Source organism: Clupea harengus, chromosome 2 (genome assembly GCF_900700415.2).
Source record: "Clupea harengus chromosome 2, Ch_v2.0.2, whole genome shotgun sequence".
Classification (NCBI taxonomy): domain Eukaryota; kingdom Metazoa; phylum Chordata; class Actinopteri; order Clupeiformes; family Clupeidae; genus Clupea; species Clupea harengus.
The window spans coordinates 14,705,163-14,729,499 of NC_045153.1; the positions used below are offsets into that span (position 1 = coordinate 14,705,163).

The following is a 24,337-nucleotide window of genomic DNA, read 5'->3' on the forward strand; positions in this document are numbered from 1 at the left end:
ATGTCATGGATAGGGTTATACTTTTATACAGCATTTTAATGTTTAGTGAATGCTAAACAGTGTCACACAACATTGTACATTTCAAAAACCTGAACAGCTTGATTTTATGAAACCTAATATGGTAATTCTTGTGTGACCATTTGTGTACTGTATGCATACAGATTAGTACAGAATGCTGAAATGCTTCTCTTTTTTTTCCACTATTAGCTCACATTTGATATTTTGAGGGCATATTGTTACACAAGAAGTTAAATAAAGTGTTCACTGGATGTTTGGAAGGAAATCGATAGACATGGCCAGTAGGCGGTGCTGTAATAAATCGTTAAATGAATAGAGCTAACCTTTTTACGGAAAAGGTCCGCTGTTACCTCCATATTGCAATTTCTGTAGTTAACGTGACCTTTTCTGTGGTGCTCTAAATTTCACAGGAAATCACGGAATGTGGGGGGAAAGAATCATAGGAAAAAGTAGCTAAATATTGTTTTGCTGTTGTGGCCTTCTGTTAACAAAAACATCAACTATAGTTCTAAATAATGAAATGGGGAAAGCAATGTTGACAATTTTGTATAATGAACACTCACCAGCTCCTGGGAAGTGACGAGTAAGTATGTCAATAACGATACTGTTCTAATTGTAAAGTGTGCGCAGTATTGGTCGCTAGAATAGAACACTACACACAATAGGATGCAAATAAAATTGCTGATCAATTGGACTGTATGTTCTTTTTGATAATGGTCTGTATCTCTTAAATATGGTGTCAAGTATTGCCCTACCTTCTAGATTGATATTGTGTAGAACCCTGTCTAATGGCCAGAAAAGCTACGTGAATCAATTACTTAAACGAGGATGATTTTTATCTTAGCGTAGAATTGCTTGATGTGTTGTTTCGAGTAAGGTTTCGTTTTTTTTTCTTAAGCTGCTGTAGGAGGCTGGATCTGACAGGATATGGAAATGCATTTAATGCTCCCTTAAGTAGCCTAATACTGATTAACATTCAATTTACATTAACATGTTTTTAAAAATCAGTGGAAGGTGGGGCTAATGTTTGCATAGCCATGGCCTATACGGTCAGTTTATTATTAACTCGCCTTTTAAATATTCCACAAGGTGGCCCTAACACAGTAAAAATCCTTCCATGTATAGCCTAGATGTGCCTTTTCCATATATGTGGGCGTGCCCTCGTCTTTAGGAGATTCCCCGAGATTCCCATTCCATTCGGCCAGTAGCTTACAGATACCCCGCGTTCGGACCTGGGATGATATTATCCTTTTGCCCTGCAATATGTCATGCATCGATTGAAGAGAGACCACGGGGGTGTGATGGTTCCAAATAAGGTTGTAGTTTTTAAATGGTCCGAAAAGGCTGGGGAATTAGGTTTTATGTGGAGCCTCAATTATTTGCAACAATGTTTTAGATACGTGCTCAGTAAATAAGAACTGTCATCAATTCTTAAGAAGAGCCTGATGCTAGATACCTCGCGTTTACGGTGTCTGTTATGGTGGAAGTTAAATACCTTATATCCCATCGAAATGTATCGTAGCTTTAGTCCAGATTTACGTGGATCCTATAGTGCAATTCATACCTTGTTCAGCCACTGGTTGAGACACTCCTCAATGGCATGATTTGAATGAACTTTCATAGCGTTCAGAGCTCAATTTCATACCTGCTTGTCTTTGGTCACAAATACGCGTGCCCATTCATAAGAAAAAATATGGTGTATTACATAAACACATTCAAACACATTTTCTGATATATAAGAGCGATTTTATTTAGAGGCGGCGCTTGTTGGCTCCAGAGTAGCGTCGTAACGACACTTTTTTCTATCCCAGTAAAAAGAGTTTGACCAGGAACCGAGTTGTAGCTGGGGGTCGACTGGATCTGGGGGGTGATTGCTGCTTTTCAGCAGAATTTTCTATTTTCTTTTTTATTTTCTTATTGTTTCACATTTTCTCATTCACTACTTCCACCATAACTTCTTCACCAGGATTTTATTAGATCATGAACAAACTATATGTCGGGAATTTGAGTCCTTCGGTCACCGTCGAGGACTTGAAGCAGCTCTTTGGCGAGAGGAAGCTTCCAGTGGCCGATCAGGTCCTGCTCAAATCCGGCTATGCCTTTGTGGACTTCCCCGACCAAAACTGGGCCATTAAAGCTATTGAAACTCTATCTGGTGAGTGCATTTGCAGTACTAAAGATAAAAAAAAAAACATCATGTGTGTTATCGAGTCTTCAAGTTTGTAGTCCTCTGAGCAATAATTGGAAAAGAAATATAAAGTAATTGTGGTTACCTTACCAGTATTCCGCTCGGGACTGTGCGCCGTTACATCAGCGCTCGAGTTCTCACAGATACCATGGACGCAAATATGTGCAAATTTCAATTCATATAGCAGCACTATGCAATGCGTTATCGTGATAAGCGATGCAATGTACAGCAGTTACGCTCTTCACCTTTATTTTAGAAGCATTATGTGTGTTGAATGGGGCTTCTTACCAATCAGCCATAGGAATGTATGGGATGGTCTGATGTTCGGGTAGGCATAATTATTTTTCAGTTATTTTTTATCTTGATTTTATTGAAAAGAACCGACCGAACTAACTGGAAAGAATGTGTCATATCCATGTTCCTATGATGTCTAGGTATGTTTTTACGAGGTGTCTTGAAGGTAGGTGATGGGGGTCCGGAGCAAAGTGCTAATAAACAGGTAGCTGGGGGGACGAGGTGAGATCCCAATTCTAAGCTGCGCCAGGCCACTCATACATAATAGTATCGAAAATGGAAAACACCTATCTTTCCCCTGGACGTATTTCGCACCATCAGAGCTTCATAAACGCGAAGAACAGATGAAAAGGAGAGAATGGCACATTCTCGTGGGTACAAAACTGTCCTTTTTGATGTTCCATTCTCTTAAAAAAGTATCCTCGTTGCTGTGTGGTTTATGGGAGTGGAAAGCATGGCTGCCCATTCCTCATCGTAAGCTTTTAACTATGAGCTGAAGCATTTGGCGCCGAATTTCCAAAATATGATTTCAAAACTTCTCGCCAATGAGGATTTTATCAAACGTTACACACCTTGAAGCCTACTCTGAAGTGTTGAATGGTTAGACTAAAGGCCTATGCCGTCATTTGTTCCAACAATAATGTAGTGAAGTCTTTCACATTTACCTCATATATATATATATATGGTATACCATAACATGCATTTGTATGTAGCCTAGGAAATTTAGCATCTACACTGTAAACTCTATAGGCTGTGAATTCATATCAGTCGTCCTATGAGAAATGTTACATTAAGGCTACGTATGATTAATGATACTATCTGTTCCATTCCCCCCCAGGAAAAGTTGAATTACATGGGAAGGTGATTGAGGTAGACTACTCTGTTCCCAAAAAACTAAGGTAATGTTATTGCTTAATTCATGTTTTCCTCTACCATCCTGCAGTCTGCTTGCTTGTATTTCGCTGTGGCCTATTGCAAGTCTTTCAGTATGTTGAATTAGAAGCCGTTTGGTTGCTTGTGTTTCAGACACTGACACTGTGAAGCGATGACATGTAGAGGCATTTTACATTTAGGATACAGTAATTAGGCCTATGTTTTATGCAGGACGTAAACTAGCTTGACGTTATACCTCACCCGTAGGCCTAGTTACCATTACCACAAACACTTAGTCAGAATGAGTTGTACCTATGCAGACTTAACATGGCGAGGCCTTTTATGTTGTAGCTAACACTATTCTGTCACCTCCTTCTCATGAATAACATTGTGGATAAAATGGAGAGTGGCCGAAGGCAATAGGATGTCGTTGATTTGTATCTGATGTTTTATTCCCCGGGTCTTATATTGATTTTTAAAAAAACATTTTTTTTTTTTACATTTTACGCATTTGGCGAATAATCAGCGAATAACCAAGTACAAAGTATAGCTAATTAAACAATGTAACCTGCGTGTTGATGTACATCGAGGTTGCCTGTACCCATGTGTGTGTGTGTGTGTGTGTGTGTGATTGTAGCCTAATAAACGTGACATTTGTCAGCCGCTTGACTATGCTGTTTTGAGTCATTGCATTGCTACTCTACAAAAAAGGCCAGCCTGAGAACGACGATGGTAGGCTACACAGTCTTATAGGACTACGACAGGGTAGGATCATTTTTTTGTCTTCGCATTGAAAGAAGGCCTCAAGCTCACTGATAGTTTATATGTCAGGTTCATGTTCGACGGCTATTTATGCACATGCTGTTTAGGTTTTCGTTGCGTGGCCTCATGGCAAATGGTTAGGCCTTGGTGGTCACGTGATTCCCTCTGTATGTACTTCCTCCATGCACATGCCTGGGTCCAGTGAGATAATGGGGTATATATGAGTAGGCTGGTTAGCGTCTAGCAGACCGTGAATGTAGTGCTAACTAGGCTATATGCTGTAAGAAATTAAAGTCTCGGTCACGGTGTTTCTGCCAGAGCGGGGCCTCTCGGGACAGTCAGAAACGGTTGTTAAAGCAAGGGTATTTTGTTGTCGCAAATAGATTTGGCCCATCAAAACATCTATGTATCCTAAAATCCTTTTGTCGCAATTGTCTGCGTTTTAGGTGTTCTCTCGCAGTGCTGTATGTTACATGAAAGCCCTCGCATGTATTGGCAGTGTAGTTCTAATGGAACACACCACTAGTTCATGGAGATTGAGTTAAGATGGCCACAGCCTTGATGTGGAAGAGGCGGCCATGGTGGAGAAATAGCCTACGCCCCACTAGCCTCTCCCCCATTCAGCTCGCTGTGTGTGTGGCGACGACACAGAATTCATAGGCAATAAATGGTGTGTTCTATTTTGCACAGAGTTAATTGATTGCTAGCCATGCAGTTTTACATTATTGTTATAACTTACTATTTCGTCTGACAGTTATGTAGAAATTAGCTTGTTGAATATGGTGCCGTTACGGCATCAACATTTGACAGCCTGCACGTTTAAGAAATGGTGGTGTAAGCAAATCTGCCCTGCAGCAGTCAATTAGACTAATTAGGCTCTCTGATTGGAACATTTTGCTTTAGGATCGAATATGAATGACCGGATAAGTCGGTGTTATATTAATGTTCATAAACATGAAGTAAACAACTGACTAAATGTGGGCAGATGATACTGATAGAATAGCGTGAGCAATCGTTTTTGGATAATGCTTTGCGCTGTGCTCAAAATGGGCTTGCTGATTAGAAACTTTGTTTTACAATGCCAGTTTGTAATTACTGTCAGTTCTAAAGTCTGTTGAGAATGTGGCCCAAGTTTACCTCAAGTAAACAGGAAATATATGACAAACGTCTTCATGTGATAGATGTTATTTTCTTGCATTGGTTTAGCATTAAAATAAAAAAAGCAGGCCACCATCTTACAGTCTAGGCCACGTGGACTTAGGCCTTATGTGTGTGATTTAAACATGCATCTGTAGGCTGCATCACCATAAAGTCTACTGTCTGACTGGTAAGATGTGAGAAGCTTTGATCAAGCACAATGACCAGTTGATGTCTGTGTACTCATGCATTGTCTCAGCGGTGGATATTCAACATTCAGTTTCAAAATTCAGCTTTAAATTCAATGTTAATAGCATCTTTGTTAAAAGTTAAGCAAGCACAACAGGAAAATAATAGTTATGTCTCTGTTATTGTAGTGTGATAGCATTTTCTGCTTGGGTTCAATCATAAAGACTGTTTTTCCTTAACTCTCCATGATGATCAACGCTCTTTAAACTCTGGTTTGGTTAATGTAAATATCTTATTAAGATATTTAATATCTCATCCATAATGCAAGGTGAATTTAATTCATTACATTTTGTGATATTTGTGATGTGTATGCTTTTATCTTTTTCCATTTACAAGAAATAAATATCCAGATGTGATTCTGCTTTCTAGTGGATTTTTGCTGAATACCATTCATGTATAATCTTTAGTAACATAAAACATAAAATGTATTATTTTAGAAAACTGTATATAGTTTTGAAGGTTTAAAGATCAAAAATGGTTTATTGTGTACAAACTCTATCACATTGCAATATAATATAGCCTTGCAAGAATGTACACACATGTTGAACTACTGCACTAGATAGACTGATAATAACTAGATAAATATTTATGTTTATTGGAAACAGGTTTAACAGCTTGCAGTAGATAGGTCCACAGTTTTATAGACACATTGACTTTGTTTATCCAGGGCCTGCATATAGATTAAATTAAATATGTTGAATGATGACATCTAATCGTTTAATGGCTGATTATGTAGGAAATGGCAAAACTACAGCCTTTGGGGGTTCATGCATTCATTGTAAAGAAGAGTTTACTTGGTACTTGCCTGATCGAATAAAGTGTCTTGGTCACCATATTCAGGCTCTCTTTGTCTGAACAACAGACACAGACTTCTTCCCCTTCCCGAGTGCTTTCTTTTCTTCCTTGCAGTATTTTGGTCGTGAACGTTGGCCTGATAGAGCACATGTCTCAAGGAAGTATGCTATGTAACATGTGCTAGAGTACAATAGGGGGCACTGCCATCGCAGATGCATTGTGTTTTTTTTTCTGTGGTGCCTTCTAGGTTAAAGATGGCTGTATAAATGGAATGGGTTAACTGGCTGATAATCTCATATTGATTTAAAAGTCTTCATTAAATGTATTTAATCAGAAACATTGCTTTACCCCACTGTAGCAATCTTCATGACAAGTATTTCATTTTTAACTGAATCTACAAATAGCCTTGATAACTATAACTTTATAAAATTAAATCTGAAAGTCATGCAGATTGAAACTAATTATAAATTGCACGTGTGAATATTTCTGACAGAACTAAAGTTGGGATTATGCATACACTCAATTCAGTGAAGGGAAGCCAGTCCGTGAATAGCCTTACTATGGGCAGAAATACAAGCTGAAGCTGAGGGGCAAGGCTCGGGACATTTAAAGAATTGTTCAGTAATTTAACATTTACATTGTCATATCTGTGTTGTGAAATTGGTTAATACTGTGCTTGTATTATATTTAGCAAAGAAAATATCTGAAAGCTGTCTGCAGAATTACAAAGAAATTCCCACTTGTTATGAAAATGTATAGTTGTTCTAATTTATGTTCATGAAAAGGGAATGGAATCATCCTGTAATGTAAAAGTTATAAATATATAATTTAGCTAAATTTAACGTTGAAATTATATGTATTAAAATCATTTCATATCTCATAGTAATAAAAAGAAAAGATAAGATTCTTGAAAAAGTCAATGAGTTTCTTTATTATTTAAATGATTATGTAGAACTATGAAAAATAGTGTTTGTTAGATGTTAATGTTTCTGTACAAATGGAAATGGTTAGCTACATAACCAACTTACACACACCAGACAGGAGCAAACTGTTTATTTGTGATTAGTGTCCTCGACAGTCGATAAAACAGTCCTTGCTGGTTAACACAGTGAATGAATGTCGTTACACCTGCACAGTATATTAAATTTGATGTTAACACTCTATTCCCAAATAAAGAAATGTATATTTTAATTGTTGATATAATACATTCTGATTTATGAAAATATGACATTGCTTTATGTGGAAATGAAACTAAATGGATGAAGTCACAAATGTCAGTGGTTAATCAGGTTTTATATTTACTTACTTACTTTGAAAATCATATAAAAAAAACAGACACGTTCTAAAATGAGGATGTATTTATCTCCATCCAAGCTGAATTGGACACTTCACATACATCTTCAGTTTTATAGGTAAAGTCCACCCAGGTTTATGTGATTTATATTTTTTGGACTTCAAGCCTATCTTGATTCAGTAATTCCTTTTTTGAGCTTTTAAAAATAGATCGATTTGTGTTTTGAAATTGAGGATCTTATGATTACATGTAATTCAACAGCATTGTTGAGAAGGCAGCTAGGGTGGCAATCTATGTGCTTCTTTGACATATGTTATCTCTTGGAGCCGGTAAATAGTTAGCATGTGGAAGTTCTCTGGTCTCGCATGCATTGTTTAATGATTTGGATGTAAAGTTTTCTTAACTTAACTGTTAGTCAGATGTTATTAATGATTAGTTTATAGCCAGGAAAAGGGCAGCATTCAGACATCATTGGTTTATAGTTTTATAAACCAACAAAAGTGTTAAAAACATCATAATGACAATCATAAAGCCCAGGACTTTTCTGTCAGGTGCAATTGACTTACTAGATAACTGCTAAAATGAGTTAAGTGAAGTCATGCAAACTTTTGGACTGTGGATGTGTGTGTGTGTGAGAGGGACAGAGAGAGTGTGTGTGTGTGTGTGTGTGTGTGTGTGTGTGTGTGTGTGTGTGTGTTAGTCAGATGTGTTTATGAGTCTGATGGCAGTGCCAACAGGGACATGATAGCAATCAGTTTATCCTTTTTTTTATCCATTATTGCTGCATTTTTATTCTACTCTAAAACCCCTTCTTTAAGATGTACACAGAGTGTGTTGATCTTGTCTCTGAAGCCAGTGTCCATTAATTAAACTCTCTATATAAACTCTTTTTTTCTCTCTTTTCTGAGTGCGCTGGTGAGATATCTAAAAACTTGCTTAGGATCTTAAACCTTTAGCATGTGGAGAACTCTCATTCTACACATATAAATCTGTCCAGGTTTGTGAAATGTTTTTAGTGCATACATGGTGGAAAACCTTTTATTGAGATGCACTTTAAGCGCATGTATTTAGTTTTTCATCAAAATGTTAAAATGGTGTTGTAGATTCCATGACGTATATGACTTTGGTTCTGTTTTTTTTGACAAATTGGAATTCACGCTTAAACCTGTAACCTATGCTTTTACATCTCCCTCATACTTACATACCAACGCTTGCATTCTCATTCATTTGGCAGAAAGGTTTATCTCAGAATAACTAATTGCGACAGGGCAACACAGTTGAAATGTACCATTTAATGGAACTTGATTAAATTTGCAGGGAAAATATGAAATTTGCCCAGGCACAAATCTACTCTATGCATGGAAGATATGAAGGTTATATAACCTCCGTCAGTACTGGGAACTAAAAGTCTGACAATAGCAATTAGTTGTTATTCTGTTTACACATAGAATGTTATCATACTGTATCCATCCTGTCTCATTCCTAGCACCGCCCACTGCTGGGTGGAAATCTCACTATGGCCCATTTTAATTCATGCGTTAATCCATTTATCTTTACTATTACATTCATCGGGGAAGACAGAATTACCACTTAGAGAGAGAGATTGCCTGCCTTGCTGGAGCTGGGGTTGTTGCATTGCAATCTTGTTGTTGTAAGCTCACTTGCATAAATAGCGAGGACCGAGCGTTTGATGAGCCACAGGCGTTTACCGACAAGTGTTTACCAACAAGTGTGAGAATCAGAATTTCGCATTTGCATCATGGTTTAAAAGAATGATTCTTTACTTTGAGGCCATGTGTGGTCCAGCCTAGCACTACCATTCAGGCCCTATAGAGAGATCTCCGCCCTAAAGGGGAGATCCAGTAGTGGAGCAGGGTTGTGCACTGCGGCCGGGGTGATGACAGTCCGTCAGCAACCCATGTCGTTAGGATTTGCTCACTCGCAAACAAAAGCACTAACAACCAGTTATTAGCAGGGGCCGGGGGCGTGCTGAGGCTGAAAGAGCGCTGGGTGAGCTTAGTCTGAGTGTCCATGCGGAGGCTGGCGAGAGTGCTGCCAGGCGAACGCCGGCTGCGCTGCCCAACATAAGGTGCCACTGGTCAGTAGGTGTGGTAGGCAGAGGGCAGGACGTCACTGGCTGGTGCTTTTCGTAAGGCTGTGCAGATGGGAGGCAGCTGGAGATGAGAGCTGTGCGTGCATGCTGTGTGAGGGCTTTGGGCTGTGACTGACAGTGATCTGCATGCTGGGTTAAACTCCACCAAAACGCCACCTTACATCTTACTGCCTGATTAATTGTTTGGAGACCTTTACATATATGTAGTATGGAAATAAATACATTCACTGTTCATACACCCATATTGTAAATGCTGTGGGAATGGTACTGCAATACATTATTGGTCATGAGTCATTACATCAATTGTAACGCTTTCTGATGTTGTGCACAGAACTCCTGTTTGTATCTGACGTCGGCTGTATTTCTGGACGTCTTTTTAAGAAATGGCTTGTCCGCCGCACGCCTCTGACATCCGCGTCGCTGTTGGGGGCCGTAGCCAAATGGGCCCTGAGCTGTTTGTTGAAATATTCAGACAAAGCACTCGAGTGAGGCAACACCTCTCATGCTGTTAAAGTCGCTCGTGGCAGAGCGCTGTAACACCATGCCTCCTGAGCTCCAGCAGCTAGGCATGCTGAAAAGGCTCTGATGGACGGGGTCGAAGTGGTGTGGGTGGCATACAGGTGATGGGCACACAAGGCGCAAAGGGGCATTAAAACAGGGCGTTTGGACGATGCCAAAGTGCTGCTAGAGAGGGCAGTGGGCACGCTCCTCTTTCAGACGTAGATGAAAGGGTGTGCTGAGAATGTGACACAGCCGCTCTGGCTTGATGCGGTGGTGATGGCTTGTTGATGAGTGCTGGTGACGGGTGTTAATATGTGTCAGTCATGGCCACATGCTCCCCTCACCTTTCTGCGCAGCCTCAGTTTGGTCTCTCTGTCTTCGCTATGTATTGGGATGGTCAGTGAACATCGCCAGGGAAGGCTAATGTTATGTTACAAAATCTCAAAATGACTGAATGACTGTATATGTACACATACAATGCCTCTGGCTGTAGTACAAAAAAAATATACGAGGCATCAGATCAAGTAGGTGCTGAAAAGGTTAGCTCATTGTTGATGTTTCCTATGGTTAAGAGGAGAGCAAGATGCATCCTCTGCAGTGCTGTTATCCAGGCATCCCTATGGTTTCTATGGCAACCAAGCAGCAAGCTAAACAGCAGATACTGGGCAGAGATAAAGCACTCTGAGTTTGGTTTAACCTTAGTCACTGGGGTTAAAAGACACACATACCTAACACACAATACTCTGAAACAGCAAGCTTTGTAAGAATATTAGAGAAAAAGATTCCTCCGTCTTTTTTCAACCAGTTTTTTACCGTTGAGAAGAAAACAAACCTTTCTGTTGAAATATCATAGTTGTGTGTGGAGGTGGCATGTCTCTTGACATTTTCTCATGCATCATCTAAAACATGCTGCACACTGCTCTGATGCCCCCCACTCCGAAGCTCTCAGCTGGCCGTACTGTACCCAGTTGGTGGCATTTTCATTCACAAACCCACTCAAAAGATTCCATTTACATGTTAGTTTTCCATATAAGGGGGGGGGGGGATCTCAGAAGGGAAAAAAAAGAAAATGGACAAGACGTTCACTGAAACCCCACAGCCACAGACATTCTAATCGCTTGGGAGAGCACAAGTGTGGGTATTGTTTTGATGGGTTGTGAATGGATCGAGCGCGGGATGTGGTTTGTGTGATCGGAGATGGACCCAGGGAGCCTCAATGAGACTCAGTGTGGTCGTGGTCGGGAACTTTGGAGGAGGAGGATTTTTACATGGACGTTTTGTGGGTTGTTGACGTGATCCTGTTTTTTTTTTTTTTTGCGTCATGCAGTGCACCTTTGAGCTCCATCCAGTTTTGAATTGGTCTTAATGTAAAATGGCATTCCCCCCTCCTGCACACTGTCAGTGTAAATGTCTGAATGGGATGCATAGAGATCGTCTGAAATTAGCATCAGATTCTTGAGGCGACAGGGCTTGTTCACATTGCGAAGTGCGAGCGAGCGTCAGGGGTTGATAGAGGGCACTGTTTCTGTGTGATCAGAGCGAGCCAGGAACCAACTTGTTCAAAAGCCACTGCTTCACACTTTCTCCCTCCCTCTCTGGCTCTCTCTCTCTCTCTCTCTCCTTCTCTCTGTCTTTCTGTCTGTCTCTCTCTCTGTCCCTTTGTCACTCTCGTTCTGACTGAGTCGACTCCTCCGCTGGTTTCTTTGTGACCGGTGGTCAGTGGGTGCATTCAGTGGATATCAGGCTGATAAATATTTAGTGTCTGCAGTGCTGGGTCTGACAAGAGGTGTGCAAGGAGAACATGACTCAGCAGAAATGTAAAATGAAAGAGGCTGCTTTGAGAAAGAAAAAAAAGCCAAAGCAAGAGAAGGCGAATATCTGTACACATATGCTGTTTTCTGATCAGTCAGTCATAGAAGTTTTAGTAAGGCGCGTTTATACTTCTGCTTGAGTTGTAATGATGGTCCTCGGCCCTAAAGACCGTAGTTTGATATTGCACTTGACATCGCCCATGCTGATATTTGAGTTAAGTGAAGTTTTTTACTGTCAATCTCCTCTGACAACAGTCTTTTTTTCAGAGCACGGACAAAAGTAAGGCCACTACAGGTGTGTTGTGTAAACACCCTCTAAGTTGTGTTGCATTTGCTAGTCCTGAGGTTGGAGGCTAGAGATGAAAATGATGAAATTATGTGGCTGTGCACCTGCATACCCCCTTCTTAATCGTACGTTAGATTTTAACTTAGCGTGGCTTGGTAGGGACAGACAGCAGTAACAGTAGGTTGTGTACAGAACAAAATGTATTGTTCATTTTTATTTGTTTATTCATTTTCAGATTGTGTAATGTACAGCGGAGATGTGAATATGTCCAAAAACAAAATCTATATTTTAGTTGTGTAAAATAATTATTAGATGGAGAAGCCAAAACGTATTGCCGTACCTGAAGAGCTGACCCCTTTCTGCCCTTCGCCGTGTTATTTTTAGTGGTATTTAGTGTGACTGGGTTTGGTAGTGTTTCCACAGAAATGCTTCGCGCAGCCTTTTGTGACGGAAACTCAAACAGACCCTTCTCCTTTCCCCTCAGCTGAGCTCGACACCAGTCTCTTCCTGGTCACAGCGGCGGGCTCTGAAGCTCCCCTGCTCCCAGACAGAAGGCCAGGAATGGGCAGCTGCGAGCGCATTCAGGGTGCTCTTGTCCGGGCTCACTGCTCATGTCCGGTCCAGTCACACCGTGGCGGAAGAATGCTCCGGCACTTGGTTGTGTGCGTTGTGATGTCAAGTATAGAGAATGCCTGGCAGAGGTATGTTGTGATGCAGTGGGCATCTAACAGAGGATCTGGTCTGTAGGCTCATCAAATTCATGGTGTGGTTTGAATCCAGAGGACTTGTCTTTTCACAGTGGCGGCAAAAAAAAAATGGTGAGCGAGCTCAAGACTCCACAAATCTATTCACGCGTCTGTTCTGGGGTCCATCTGCGCTCGGTTGTTCACTGGGTGTTTCTCACTAGCTATGATGCTCAAACACACACATACACTCTCACACACCCACACAAAACCGACAACGAAAAAGTCCAAACACACTCACACTCACAAAAAATGACAAACCGCCTTACTGATAAAGTGTGGTGACAGACATGTTGCTAGGTTACTGCGCCGGCCCAGTTGGCAGCCTGTGTACCGTACAGTAGGCTGGTGGAGACGAGGAGGAGGAGGAGAATGAGAGGTTGTGTGTGTGTGTGTGTGGTTGTGTGTGTGTGTGTGTGTGTTTGTGTGTGTGTGTGAGCATGTGAGCGAGAGAGAGATGCTGCGCGGCTCTCTGTCGTATCTGTGGTCTGTCATCTCACTGCCCCTCAGCTCACCACCTGCTCTGCAAAAGCAGGGCCAAACAAACTCAGAGAAAATTGCATGGCTGAGAGAGTTTGACAAAAAAACTCTTTCAGCAGAACAGGGATTTAAATCGAAAGCAATTGTGTGACTCGATGCTCTGGCTGGTATGTGAGGTTTTGTACCATAACGACAGGCTGAAGGCTGTCTACTGAAACCTTTTGGACCTTTTTGGATGAAAAGAGTCTGTGCTGGAAAGTAGCATTGCAAAACAAAGTTTCTTCTCCTTTTTGCAATTGTTCTGTTACTGTAATGGACTGTGACCCGGTGAGGGCTGCGTATGGCAAGGATGGATGGCAGATCCCTGCCTGTTGGTGGCACTGCCAGATCCTTTGTGTAAATGAATGCAAGTGCTGGAAGACCCTGGGGTAGGAGGGGATCGGGGGCTTTAAACAGTGGCAAAAAAGGGGCCATGCACGCGTGGTGTTTCACAGATCACCTGGTGGCCGAAATCTGTGATGCGCATTTTGGTGGTGTGCATTTTGGTGGTGTGCATAGTGTGTCTGTGAGATGCTTAGTCTCTGAAGCTCTCTACAGCCCCTACCCACCGCCATGCAATTATTTAAAAGATTAGACTTCAAGTGGGTCTTCAGTGCATTTGTCATTCCCTGTAAGTTGCTGTTTTTCTCTTTTGTCTTTTTTTAAACAGCAAGATAACAGCAGTCTCTTAGTAGCTTTTGTTCGCTTGTGCTTGATTTCAGCGCACAGCTCTTTCCTTATTGGCACTACAGAGAGAAGCAAGAAACAGGAACAAAGATATTTTAGTGCTTTCTGAGCGAAAGTACCACTTGTGCACTTTTAAAAGGCTGTGATTTTGGAGAGTTATTTTTAGAAGCAGATTTACATCATCTTGGAGAACAGTTTAGCAGTTTCGCTTGTTCATCCTTTTATAACACTACTTAGGTACTGACATCTAACCTGTGGCCATCGATTATCGGAATTAACCAGACTGAATTTATTTTAGGCAGGTAGAAATGATAACACAGGTGTAACTTAAAGGTGGCATCATGTTAAGTTGACACACTCAGTAAAAATGACAAGGTATACAGTTCAGTATATGTCAGTATATGTCAGTTCTATTACCATGTGCAAGCATGGTTTACCAAGTTTCTAAACAAATCCAGTGCCTTGTGAAGGCAGAGCTCAATGATGTTATAAAAAAAAAAAAAATCATTAATGTTGTAGTTTAGCAGTTCGGTCTTATATTTGGTGGAGGCATCACCTGCAAATAGGCTCCAGAAAAGAGGCTTGTTTCCAGTGTTGGGTGGGTCAAGTTGCCCCTCAGTATAAGCCTGGTTGCTTTAGCATAAGCGTCGGCAGCTGTTGGCCTCGACGCTGGCCTGCTTGGTTTGCGAAGGGATACATTTAAAAGGCTCGTGAGTTAATTTGTCAAGCGTGTTTCATCTCAAATGTCTTCTTGCCACTTACTTTCACTTTTCAGACTGAGTGCTTTAATTCCTCCCCTCCTCAGGTAGTTAGGGTAAGTCTCTGTCCTAGAATTCTGACACAAAGCTGAGGCATCGTCTCTTTCTGGGTAGTCTGAGCAGCAACATATAACTTCAGATTCGGAGGGTCCTTGCCGTGTGTGAAAGCCCATGTCATTAACCTAATGAGTTCCATGTCAGACGGATTCCATTTCTCACACGTAATGTGTGCTAGTCAAGTTAGCATTCCTTCCAGTTGACTTGACGTTTGTTTATTATTTTGTCAGAGTTCACGAATAGAAGGTGATAGAAAACGCTTTGAAATGGCAGACATTCCTTGTTATGCAAATTTCTCCATCCTGTCGGAATGGAAATAAAATATGTCCATCATCAAGCCAGTCCTGTTTTCAGTTTGGTTGGCTGAGCTGTAGGTTTTAACGAATGGTTGGACACTCTGACAAGAGGTCCAGTAACAGAAGCTTACAGTGCTTTCTAAATGGACATGACTCGCTATCAATGCTCAACAGTATGTTAATGGATTTTATGTGTGCGCGTGTGCTGGACCCATATAAATATAAATGGTCTTAGAAAGAGCTGCTGCAGCAGACTGGCTCCATTTGTTTTCATATAGAAAGAAGAGGCCCTCCAAATCCGTGTTTGACTTTTACTCTCAAATTAAAGCCTTTCACTTAATTTACTCGCTGGCCTGTTGGCTGTGTCTCGCCGGCTAAGGTGATGTGGCTTTGGTCTTTTGGTCGGCCTTTGTAAGAACAACCTGCCTCTCAGCCAGAGTCTCTCAGCACAGGCTCAAACCCCCGTGCCGTCCTTCTCCTCCATGCCCAGTCTGTGCGATGCCGGAGCACTTGGCAGCTCCTTGGTGGGGGGATTTGGAGGGCTGAGCCACAGGATTACAACCCTGTGCGATGTGACGTACGGCTGTCTCAGCCACTCGCCTGCCACCGGTCATCCTCAGGGGGCGGGGCTTAGTCGCTCCCACTCCACCCCCTAACCGAGGGATTCCTATTCCTTCAATGACCACGCCCACTTACACCTCTTTTGGTTGTAGGTGAATCCAGGCACTGCCACCAGTGTTCTGTACTCAGTGTTAGGGTTGGGCGATGTGTACCGAATTGCCATATGATGTGTCTACAGTGACAGTACAGAGGGTTGTGGGGAAGAATCATGATGCTGGGTTCAACCATCAGTGGTGTGTTTACTTCTCAGTGGTGTGTGTACTTCTCAGTGGTGTGTGTACTTCTCAGTGTTGTGTGTACTTCTCAGTGGTGTGTGTACTTCTCAGTGGTGTATGTACTTATCAGTGGTGTGTGTACTTTTCAGTGGTGTATGTACTTCTCAGTGTTGTGTGTACTTTAATCAGTTAAATTAGGTGCTCACAATGACTTTCTTCTTTGAATGTGAGCATGTGTGTATCGGTTCTGTCTCACTACTTGAGTTGGTGTATTTACACCTTTGAAAAGTGTGTGCACAAATCAAGTCAAATTCAAATCAAGTTTTGAGTGTGCTGGGAATGTTGCATGTTTAGTTGATGGGCATCAGTCAGTGTGAATGATAGCTTGGGGCTTAAGCGTACCTGTCACTGTTTGTCTGTAGTGTGCAGGCGTCAGTCTTGCTCTCTCTCATGACCTGTCCTGTGGAAATAGTCGCTGTACGCATGTGTGTCTGTGAGAGAGATAGTGAGTGAGTGTTCAGACATATTTTAAGAACACACTGTCCCTCCTCTCTTACTCTCTGTTTCTCTCTCTCAGAGACACACGCACACACGCATACAGATCCTATTAGGTGGTACACACATCAGTCCATATTGTCCTAGGTTAAACCGCTGAGACCGTTGCACCTATAGCAAGCTCAGACTCCTTGCTATAATGCTCAGACCTGAAGGATTAAATTAAGAGCTGAGACTGAGGGAGAGCAGGAGAGAGAGAGAGAGAGAGAGAGAGAGGGAGAGCAGGAGAGAGAGAGTGACAGTGTGTCTGTCATAGGCACTGAGACCACGCAGCCATGCACAGCAACTAAAGCGAACCTCCATCTGGGCCGGGATGAGCGGGTACTGAACTCTCTGTGTGTGTGTGTGTGTGTGTGTGTGTGTTTGTGGGTGTGGGTGTGTATTGGGGAGTGAGAGTGCTGAGTGTGTGTTTTGTTGATGGAGAATGAGGATGCTCTTGCCTCACAGGCTTCCCCTCAGGAAAAGTAGGATGACAGGCGACCAAGTTGCCTTTATACGAGTGAGAGAGGTTGGGTGTGTTTGGAATATTTTTGTCTCATGGTGTAAGAAACTGTAAATGCTCTAGTGTGGGTCCACACTTTATTTCTTTTTTTATTAACAAAGAATAAAATGGTTTATAGTAATCTAGTTAGAAAAGCCGCCTCTTAATGTCTCATTAATTGACAGTGTAAGGAAGTAATGTAAGGAATACCCAGTATCAAATTGTAAATATAGGCCTACACAAGGTTTTTTTTTATTGTCCTTGAAAGACAGATTTTTCATTTGTGTATCGTTTACGAACGAATCCTCTCTCAGGTCAGGTTCTTTTCATGTGTTGCCGATGTGAGAACTGATGCACACAGGAGCACGCTCCCTCAGCCTCTCTCTCATTTGGATTTGCTACTCTGCCTCGCTGATTGGCTGGGGCCTTTGGGAACCCTGATTGGTTGTACGGGCCAGTGGAGGGTGGGGCTGGGGTGGGGCCATGTGTGTTTGGCTAAGCTACGCGCGTGTGTGTGTGTGTGTGTGTGTGTGTGTGTGTGTGTGTGTGTGTGTGTGTGTGTGTGTGTGTGTGTGTGTGTGTGTGTGAGCTGTGGGCGGAGTGCGCAGCAACTGCCTGTGCGGTAACGGCATGTTGCCCAGCAGCGAGACTGTTCTCAGTGTGGAAGCGTTCCTCACGTGCTTTCAGCTCAGCCCTGACTGTTGTCGCCTGTTTGGACCAGGATGGTGGTTTCTTTACAGGGCGCTTAGACACACACTGATTGTACTCAAAGAAAAGGGCAAGATCAAGCCGAGTGACGTTAGTAGGGCAAAACAGGGACTTTCTTGGACTATGTCTTCAAAGGAGAGACCACAAGGCTGCAGGAGCTGTTTTCTTTCTCCCTTGTGTAGCTTTAAGTAATGTGTTTTGGCATTGTTAGCGTCTTGTATCTGTCTTTCTCTTTCTCTTTATCTGCCTCGCTCTCTTTCTCTCTCCCACCGACACTGTTTCTTTCGTTTTCTCTCTCAATCTCTCACTCTTTCACTTTCTCTCGATCTCTCGCTCTTTCACTTTCTCTGTTCCCTGGTGCTTGTGAAACACAGATGGTTTTTTGCTCGTCATTAATATTCATATTGTCCCCTGTGGAGAAAGCAACTGTTTTGAAGAGGAGCAGGTCGCTTGTTACTAATCCATCCACAAATAATTCATTGACTGACCTGTCCAAAGGCATTTTATGCTTTCTGAGGGACATCAGGGAAACAGCAGGCTAATGAAGATAAATTGTGGTTTAGTGAGTATCCCAGAATTGCCAACATTAGCGCTGAGGTGTGGGAAGAGTCCACAGTGACTTGTTAGTGTTGTGGTGAGTTAGCACATGCACTTAATACATGCAGTCCGTTTGTTCCAGCTGGTTTTGCAGAAGAAGACAGGTTATATGTCTTAGAATGTAATAAAATACATTAAAGGCTTGCTAAGCAATTTAAATTCAGGCATTTTTTGGGAACATTTTGCAGCTCTCAGTACAGTATATACTCAGAAGAATTGATCTGGCCTCTGTCACAGATCTAGGCTCAACATCCAACAAATCAGTATAATGACTCCTGCTGTAAAACAGCTAACTTGCACCAGATTTGTTCAAGTTCAAGTTCAAGTTCAAGTGCTTTATTTGTCACATACACAAACATGTAGTGAAATGTAAAAGGGTCTATGCTCCACACTGTGCAAAACATAAATAAAATAAGGAAAGAGTGCTGAATTAAAAACTAAAATTGAGGTCAATAGTCAAACTGCCTGTGGGTAAAAACTCCTCCTAAGTCTCTCAGTCCTTGAATTGAGACTGCGTTGACTGTCCCTTTACTGTAGCATTGATATGGATAGGATAGTACAGACACCATACTGTGTATTATAACATCTCAGATCTCAGGAAAGAAACACAGCTTATATTCTTAACCAGAACTTAGTGCCAACAACCCTTCATCACAGCCAACATAGCCAAACAACAGACCGACAACCTGACAGAAGTCGACACATTCGCAATGCTGCCTTTGTGTGTGTCTGTGCGTGCTGGCTTCTTACATGACTGAGTCCTGCCACAGCTGAGCGGCTTGTGTTGACCAAGTCTGCTTCCCATTTGCAGCGTGGCGTGTGTGTGCGCATGGCTACATGCACATTGAGACAGTGGCCTGACGCGGGTGACCAGGTGAGCGCTCTCAGCATGCTGCTGAGGCAGGGCCCGGGCTCAGGGAGAGGGTAGAAAGCATCACTGTTGACATCAACGCAGGCCTGTTGGACTCCCGATATCTGGAACGCCTCGGATGGTTCTCTGTCCGAAATCATGCTGTGAAAGAGATCATTGTAGAAACCATGTACCATGTGCCCTATGGTGTCCTCGACTTAAAGCAAAGGTAGCTTTAGTCCAGTTCTCATACAATTGCATACAAGTGGAGAAGACTTAGACCTAGTGCACTCTTAAGGGTAGTGTGGCCTTAGGCCAATGCTCTCCTTCCTGCAGATTCAATAGTTCTTAACATCTTAAGGGCTTAAGGGATAAAGCTGGAAATTAGGTTATTTGAGATGTAGGGTTGGGTACCGAAACCCGATGCCAATATGGCTTCTACACAGTCGGTATCTACCGGACCGAATCGCAATGCAGATTTCGGTTCCACTTATATGCCTGAGTTATCGATTGAAATATTTGCCCTCTGATGCTCCGAAACAGAGGAGCAGTAGTGGCGTGTCACTGTTGACACCGAGGAAGCCCCGATTTCATGACATAGAGGTGTCCGAAATGGTTAACTCTACAGCACCCTGTTAAGTGTGTTAAGAGTGTTAAGTGTGGACACGGAGATGGAGGCGTGGTATTTAGGTTATGATACAGAGGGTTGACCATGAATTTGCTTTGGTGACGTCATGGCTGGTTTAATCTGGTCAATTTCATGTTCACTCCGTGTATCACGGAGTCACAATAAAAGAGACAGTTTCAGAAGATGTGGCACATCAGCAATATTTGTCTGTGAAATGTAACATTAGCAGAGCAATGAAATCAGTTGAGTTGTAGCGTAGCCAGCCGATAGAGCCATTTGAAAATGAGCACCACAATTAAAAGACAGATTAATTAAATATCAACCAATGGACTTTGTTTTCTTTGTTTTCTGTTTGTCAACTGACCTGGACAAATAGACTAATTCGCTTTTTGCATATGATGTCCTGTACAACAGTAAGTGGCGTGGCTAACCAGTCTTTTGAGCCGCAGCCTTAGCATAAACTTGGTTAGGGAACTTAATCCTACTGTTCGTTTAATCCTACTGTCCGTTTCCATAACTGCTGTCATAACTGTTTGTCATATCTTGGTGTGACTATTTCTGATCTGATTGGAACAACGGGTTGTTCAAACACCAAGTTTGAAGCTGGAGTTGGTAGAATATCAAGAATACTGAAAGTGCATTTTGTTGTTATTAGTACTGTAACAATTATATAGTGTTAGATTTAAAATTTTAAATGATTTAGTTGGGCTAGATTTGATTTATTATATGAATTTGTTATGTTATGTTTTGTACTTATTTACATTTATATATTTACGTTTAGGACCTACCTTTAAATGTATTTAACATTTAAAGAGGTAGTATTCACATAAATGTGTTTTTGAGCTGTAAGCTAAATGATATGACTGTACTGTGATAAAAGACAGCAATGCTGGTGTTTAAATTGACAAAATTACCATTGTTATGAAAAACACAATGCGTTTTTATCAGTTGAAAATGTCCAAAACGCCATCTGCTGTTTAAAATCATCCTGACCAAGGCCAATGCTGATGTACAGTCAACTGTCAACTGGGACACCCCTATGTCATGAAATGGGTGATGTAGAGTTATCTGTTTGGGACACCTCTATGTCATGAAATGGGTGATGTAGAGTTAACCGTTTCGGACACCTCTATGTCATGAAATGGGTGATGTAGAGTTAACCATTTCGGACACCTCTATGTCATGAAATGGGTGATGTAGAGTTAACCATTTCGGACACCTCTATGTCATGAAATGGGTGATGTAGAGTTAACCGTTTTGGACACCTCTATGTCATGAAATGGGTGATGTAGAGTTAACCGTTTTGGACACCTCTATGTCATGAAATGGGTGGCTTACCTCCCCCAGTCCTCACCCGTGAGAATTGTATTTGTTTATCATCATTCACAGAAATGTATGCCTGTTCAGGCCCTGGTTTGGCCTTAATGAGTTTAAATGTATCGTTTTAGTTTTGGTATCGGGGAAAAAACAAACAATACCCAACTCTAATTATATGCATGTCTGGATCTACAGGTGCCGTCAGTGTTCTCTCTCATAAATGAGACCATCCCAATATGCATGGGACTGTCAGATGTAGGACTTCACAGTACAAATTATTCATCTTGGAGTTGAATTCATCTTGGTTGAAATCATACTGAAAACATGAAGTAGAATCTTCAGTGCAGTAGGAGCAGGAGAAGCCGATCTCATAGCCTCCAATTTAACCCCAAAATCCTAAAGCCAGCTTGGCCCCTCGTGGTCCACCAGCATGGCGGTGGGAAAGCATGAACTGCCTGGTCTGCATCTAGTTGGTTGTCGGAGCTGCTGAATCTGTAATGTCGGGACGCGTGCCAGAGGAGTCAGGAGACTGCTGGTTTGATTTATGGCCCCCGTGGTTTCCCTTGTCACCCCGCCACTTTGACCCTTTTTATTCTCGCGGCATAATGAAGCTGGAGATTATTTTACGCTCGCTGAAAGATGCATCATTGCTTTTTCCTCCCTGGTGTGATATTTTTATAACAGGAAAAAAAGAGAAATGAAGGCTGTTCCAAAAAACGCCTCCTGTGTGAACCATTGACAACATCTCACCTCGCTCCACACTGATGAGGCAAGATGGCAGTTCGTTAGAAGAGAGCAGTAATCTCATTTGTTTGTTCCACTGGTTTCGCTCTGTTTCACATACACTATTAGGCAAATCATTTTAAGTTAGCCTATAGTATTCTTCCTGTGATTTGACCTGTTGCGGTAACTTAAAGTTCTGGTTGTGCCAATAACGATGATGGTCTGTTTGACAATATTGTTGAATACATTTTGCTGCTGATGCACCTTTGCAGTAGTGAGTCTAAAGGCTTTTCTGAAGGGATAAGATGAATTTGTGGACATGACGGCTCTGTTTTCCATTGCTGGTTGTCAGTGGTAGGATGCTTTGAGAGGGTGGCTGATTTTCTGTCAGGGGATGTGGATAGGAGAGGGATTGTAGCCCTTCTCTTTTCACAGTATGGATCCAGTGAAGCAAGGAAAGTACACACTCAAGCTAGAAAGTTTCAAACCAGAAGAGAAAAATATGGTTGCTGAGCAGTTTTCAGGGTTAGTTATAGAAAAAAAAATCTGAGCGGTAACAGCTTGCAGACAGGACATGACAGAGCAGCAGCAGCGAGACGGATGCCTGTGGATCCCTGGGATGTCCTGAACCCCATGTCACATGACCGCAGTTTTCAGCAAGTGTCACATGATGCAGGGTGTGGCGGTGGGTACGCACATCCTACAGCAGAGCCCTGCCTTGTGCTCCCACATATCAGAGTCCCAGAGGAATCACACACACTCTCTCTCTCTCTCTCTCTGTCGCGCTGTATTTGTGTGTGTGACTTTGAGTGCATATATTGTGAATATCCCACATGGAACAGAGTCAGCCTGTCTGTGATGATGGCGCTGTTGGCTCATTTTATAAGCTTGTGTAGTCTCAAGTGGCCAGTTTGATTCTGCCAGACGCTATTGCTTTTTAGCCGTCAAAGTTACACTTTAATAGGCGATTGTCATGGAAAGCACAAGTGAGCGTGTCATCAACAGCGTTTCCTGAAGTACAACCCAATGGCTCCGGAAGGCTCCGGAAGTACAACCAGAATTGGGTCTAGACATCACTCACTGATGGGCAAACTGAGATTTATTTCACAGACCTGAGTCGTCAGTGATTAGTCTGTGTGGTGTAGAGGCATATTTAGGTTGCGTGCCTTAAATGCTTGGATGTTTCTGGGGATATATTAGAGCAACGTCAGTGTAGTCTGAAGGCAGATACCATACCACCATCTCTTCTAGGCCTTTAGACAACATCATTTCACAAACCTCAGCAAGCCACCAGTTCTCAGTTCCTCAAACTAAAGACAACCTGATCTACACTGACCTCTAAAAAACTGTTCTGAGTCTTGTTCCTTTAGAGGATATCAAAGCCAGATATGTGCCTGTGACATGTGCCTGTGGCTATGTTGTTAACAAAGATCAGCCACACTACAAACTGAGACTGTCTGTGGCCAGAGTAGTGGGATTCTGTAATTTATACACCTATAATTGTGTGAGTAAATTGGCGTAAAATTACTGAAACACAAAATAATACCAGAAGAAGTGTTTATCACAGTTATAGGATTAGGGGTGTCACGATACCAAAAATTCAGTAGTCGGTACCAATACCAGTAAAATAACACGATTCTCGATACCAATTTCGATACCACGGGGGGGGGGGGGGGGGGGGGGGGTTTGGGTGAACATGAGTTTGGGCAAAATTGCATAATTTTTCACAGCATTTCACAGCCCTAAAGAGTAAAGCTTCTTAAAGGACGTATTAAATACAAAAATAAATCAATGTTCAGTGTGGTCGCGGCGAAATTCCAGCTGTCACTCGCAAATCGTCTTTTAGGCTACATTGTTTCTAATGCATCAAAAACAATAAATAAATTGGGTAATCGTGTTTTTTCAAACAATTGCATATTCAGTTGTAACTATATTAAACTAGGACATTCAGTGAATTTCGCTAGTTTTGACATGATACTTGCAAGATACATGCTCTCTTTCTCCTTCTAACCAAGTTAGACTATAGGCTAACGTTAAAACTACAGCATAGCTAACCTAAACTACGTACATAACATACAATGGCTTAACACACGTGCCCACCATCTTAAACATCATGTAACGTGTATTTCAGTATGACAGATTAAAAAAACTGAAAAAGTGTATTCTTTGGATGTTGTTAATATGAATCAAAACTCTCCTTGAATTCTTTAAACAAATCCGGATGACGGTCTTTCAGGTGCTTAGCTAAATTGGAAGTATTA

The 24,337-nt window shown here is 42.0% G+C and overlaps 1 protein-coding gene across 2 annotated transcripts in view; it reads left to right on the forward strand.

Moving 5' to 3' along the window:
- The first annotated feature begins 10 nt into the window (after positions 1–10).
- Positions 11–24,337, forward strand: part of igf2bp2a (insulin-like growth factor 2 mRNA binding protein 2a) — a 50,927-nt gene continuing 26,600 nt past the window's right edge. The window contains exons 1-3 of one of the 2 annotated variants that reach the window (XM_012837220.3): positions 11–1,885; positions 1,985–2,173; positions 3,339–3,399. In XM_012837220.3, coding sequence (XP_012692674.2) covers positions 1,999–2,173; positions 3,339–3,399 — 236 coding nt within the window. In that variant the 5' untranslated portion in view covers positions 11–1,885; positions 1,985–1,998. Of the gene's footprint in view, positions 1,886–1,984; positions 2,174–3,338; positions 3,400–16,338; positions 17,094–24,337 lie in introns of those variants that run through there. The other variant, XM_031583938.2, reaches the window with a different exon arrangement.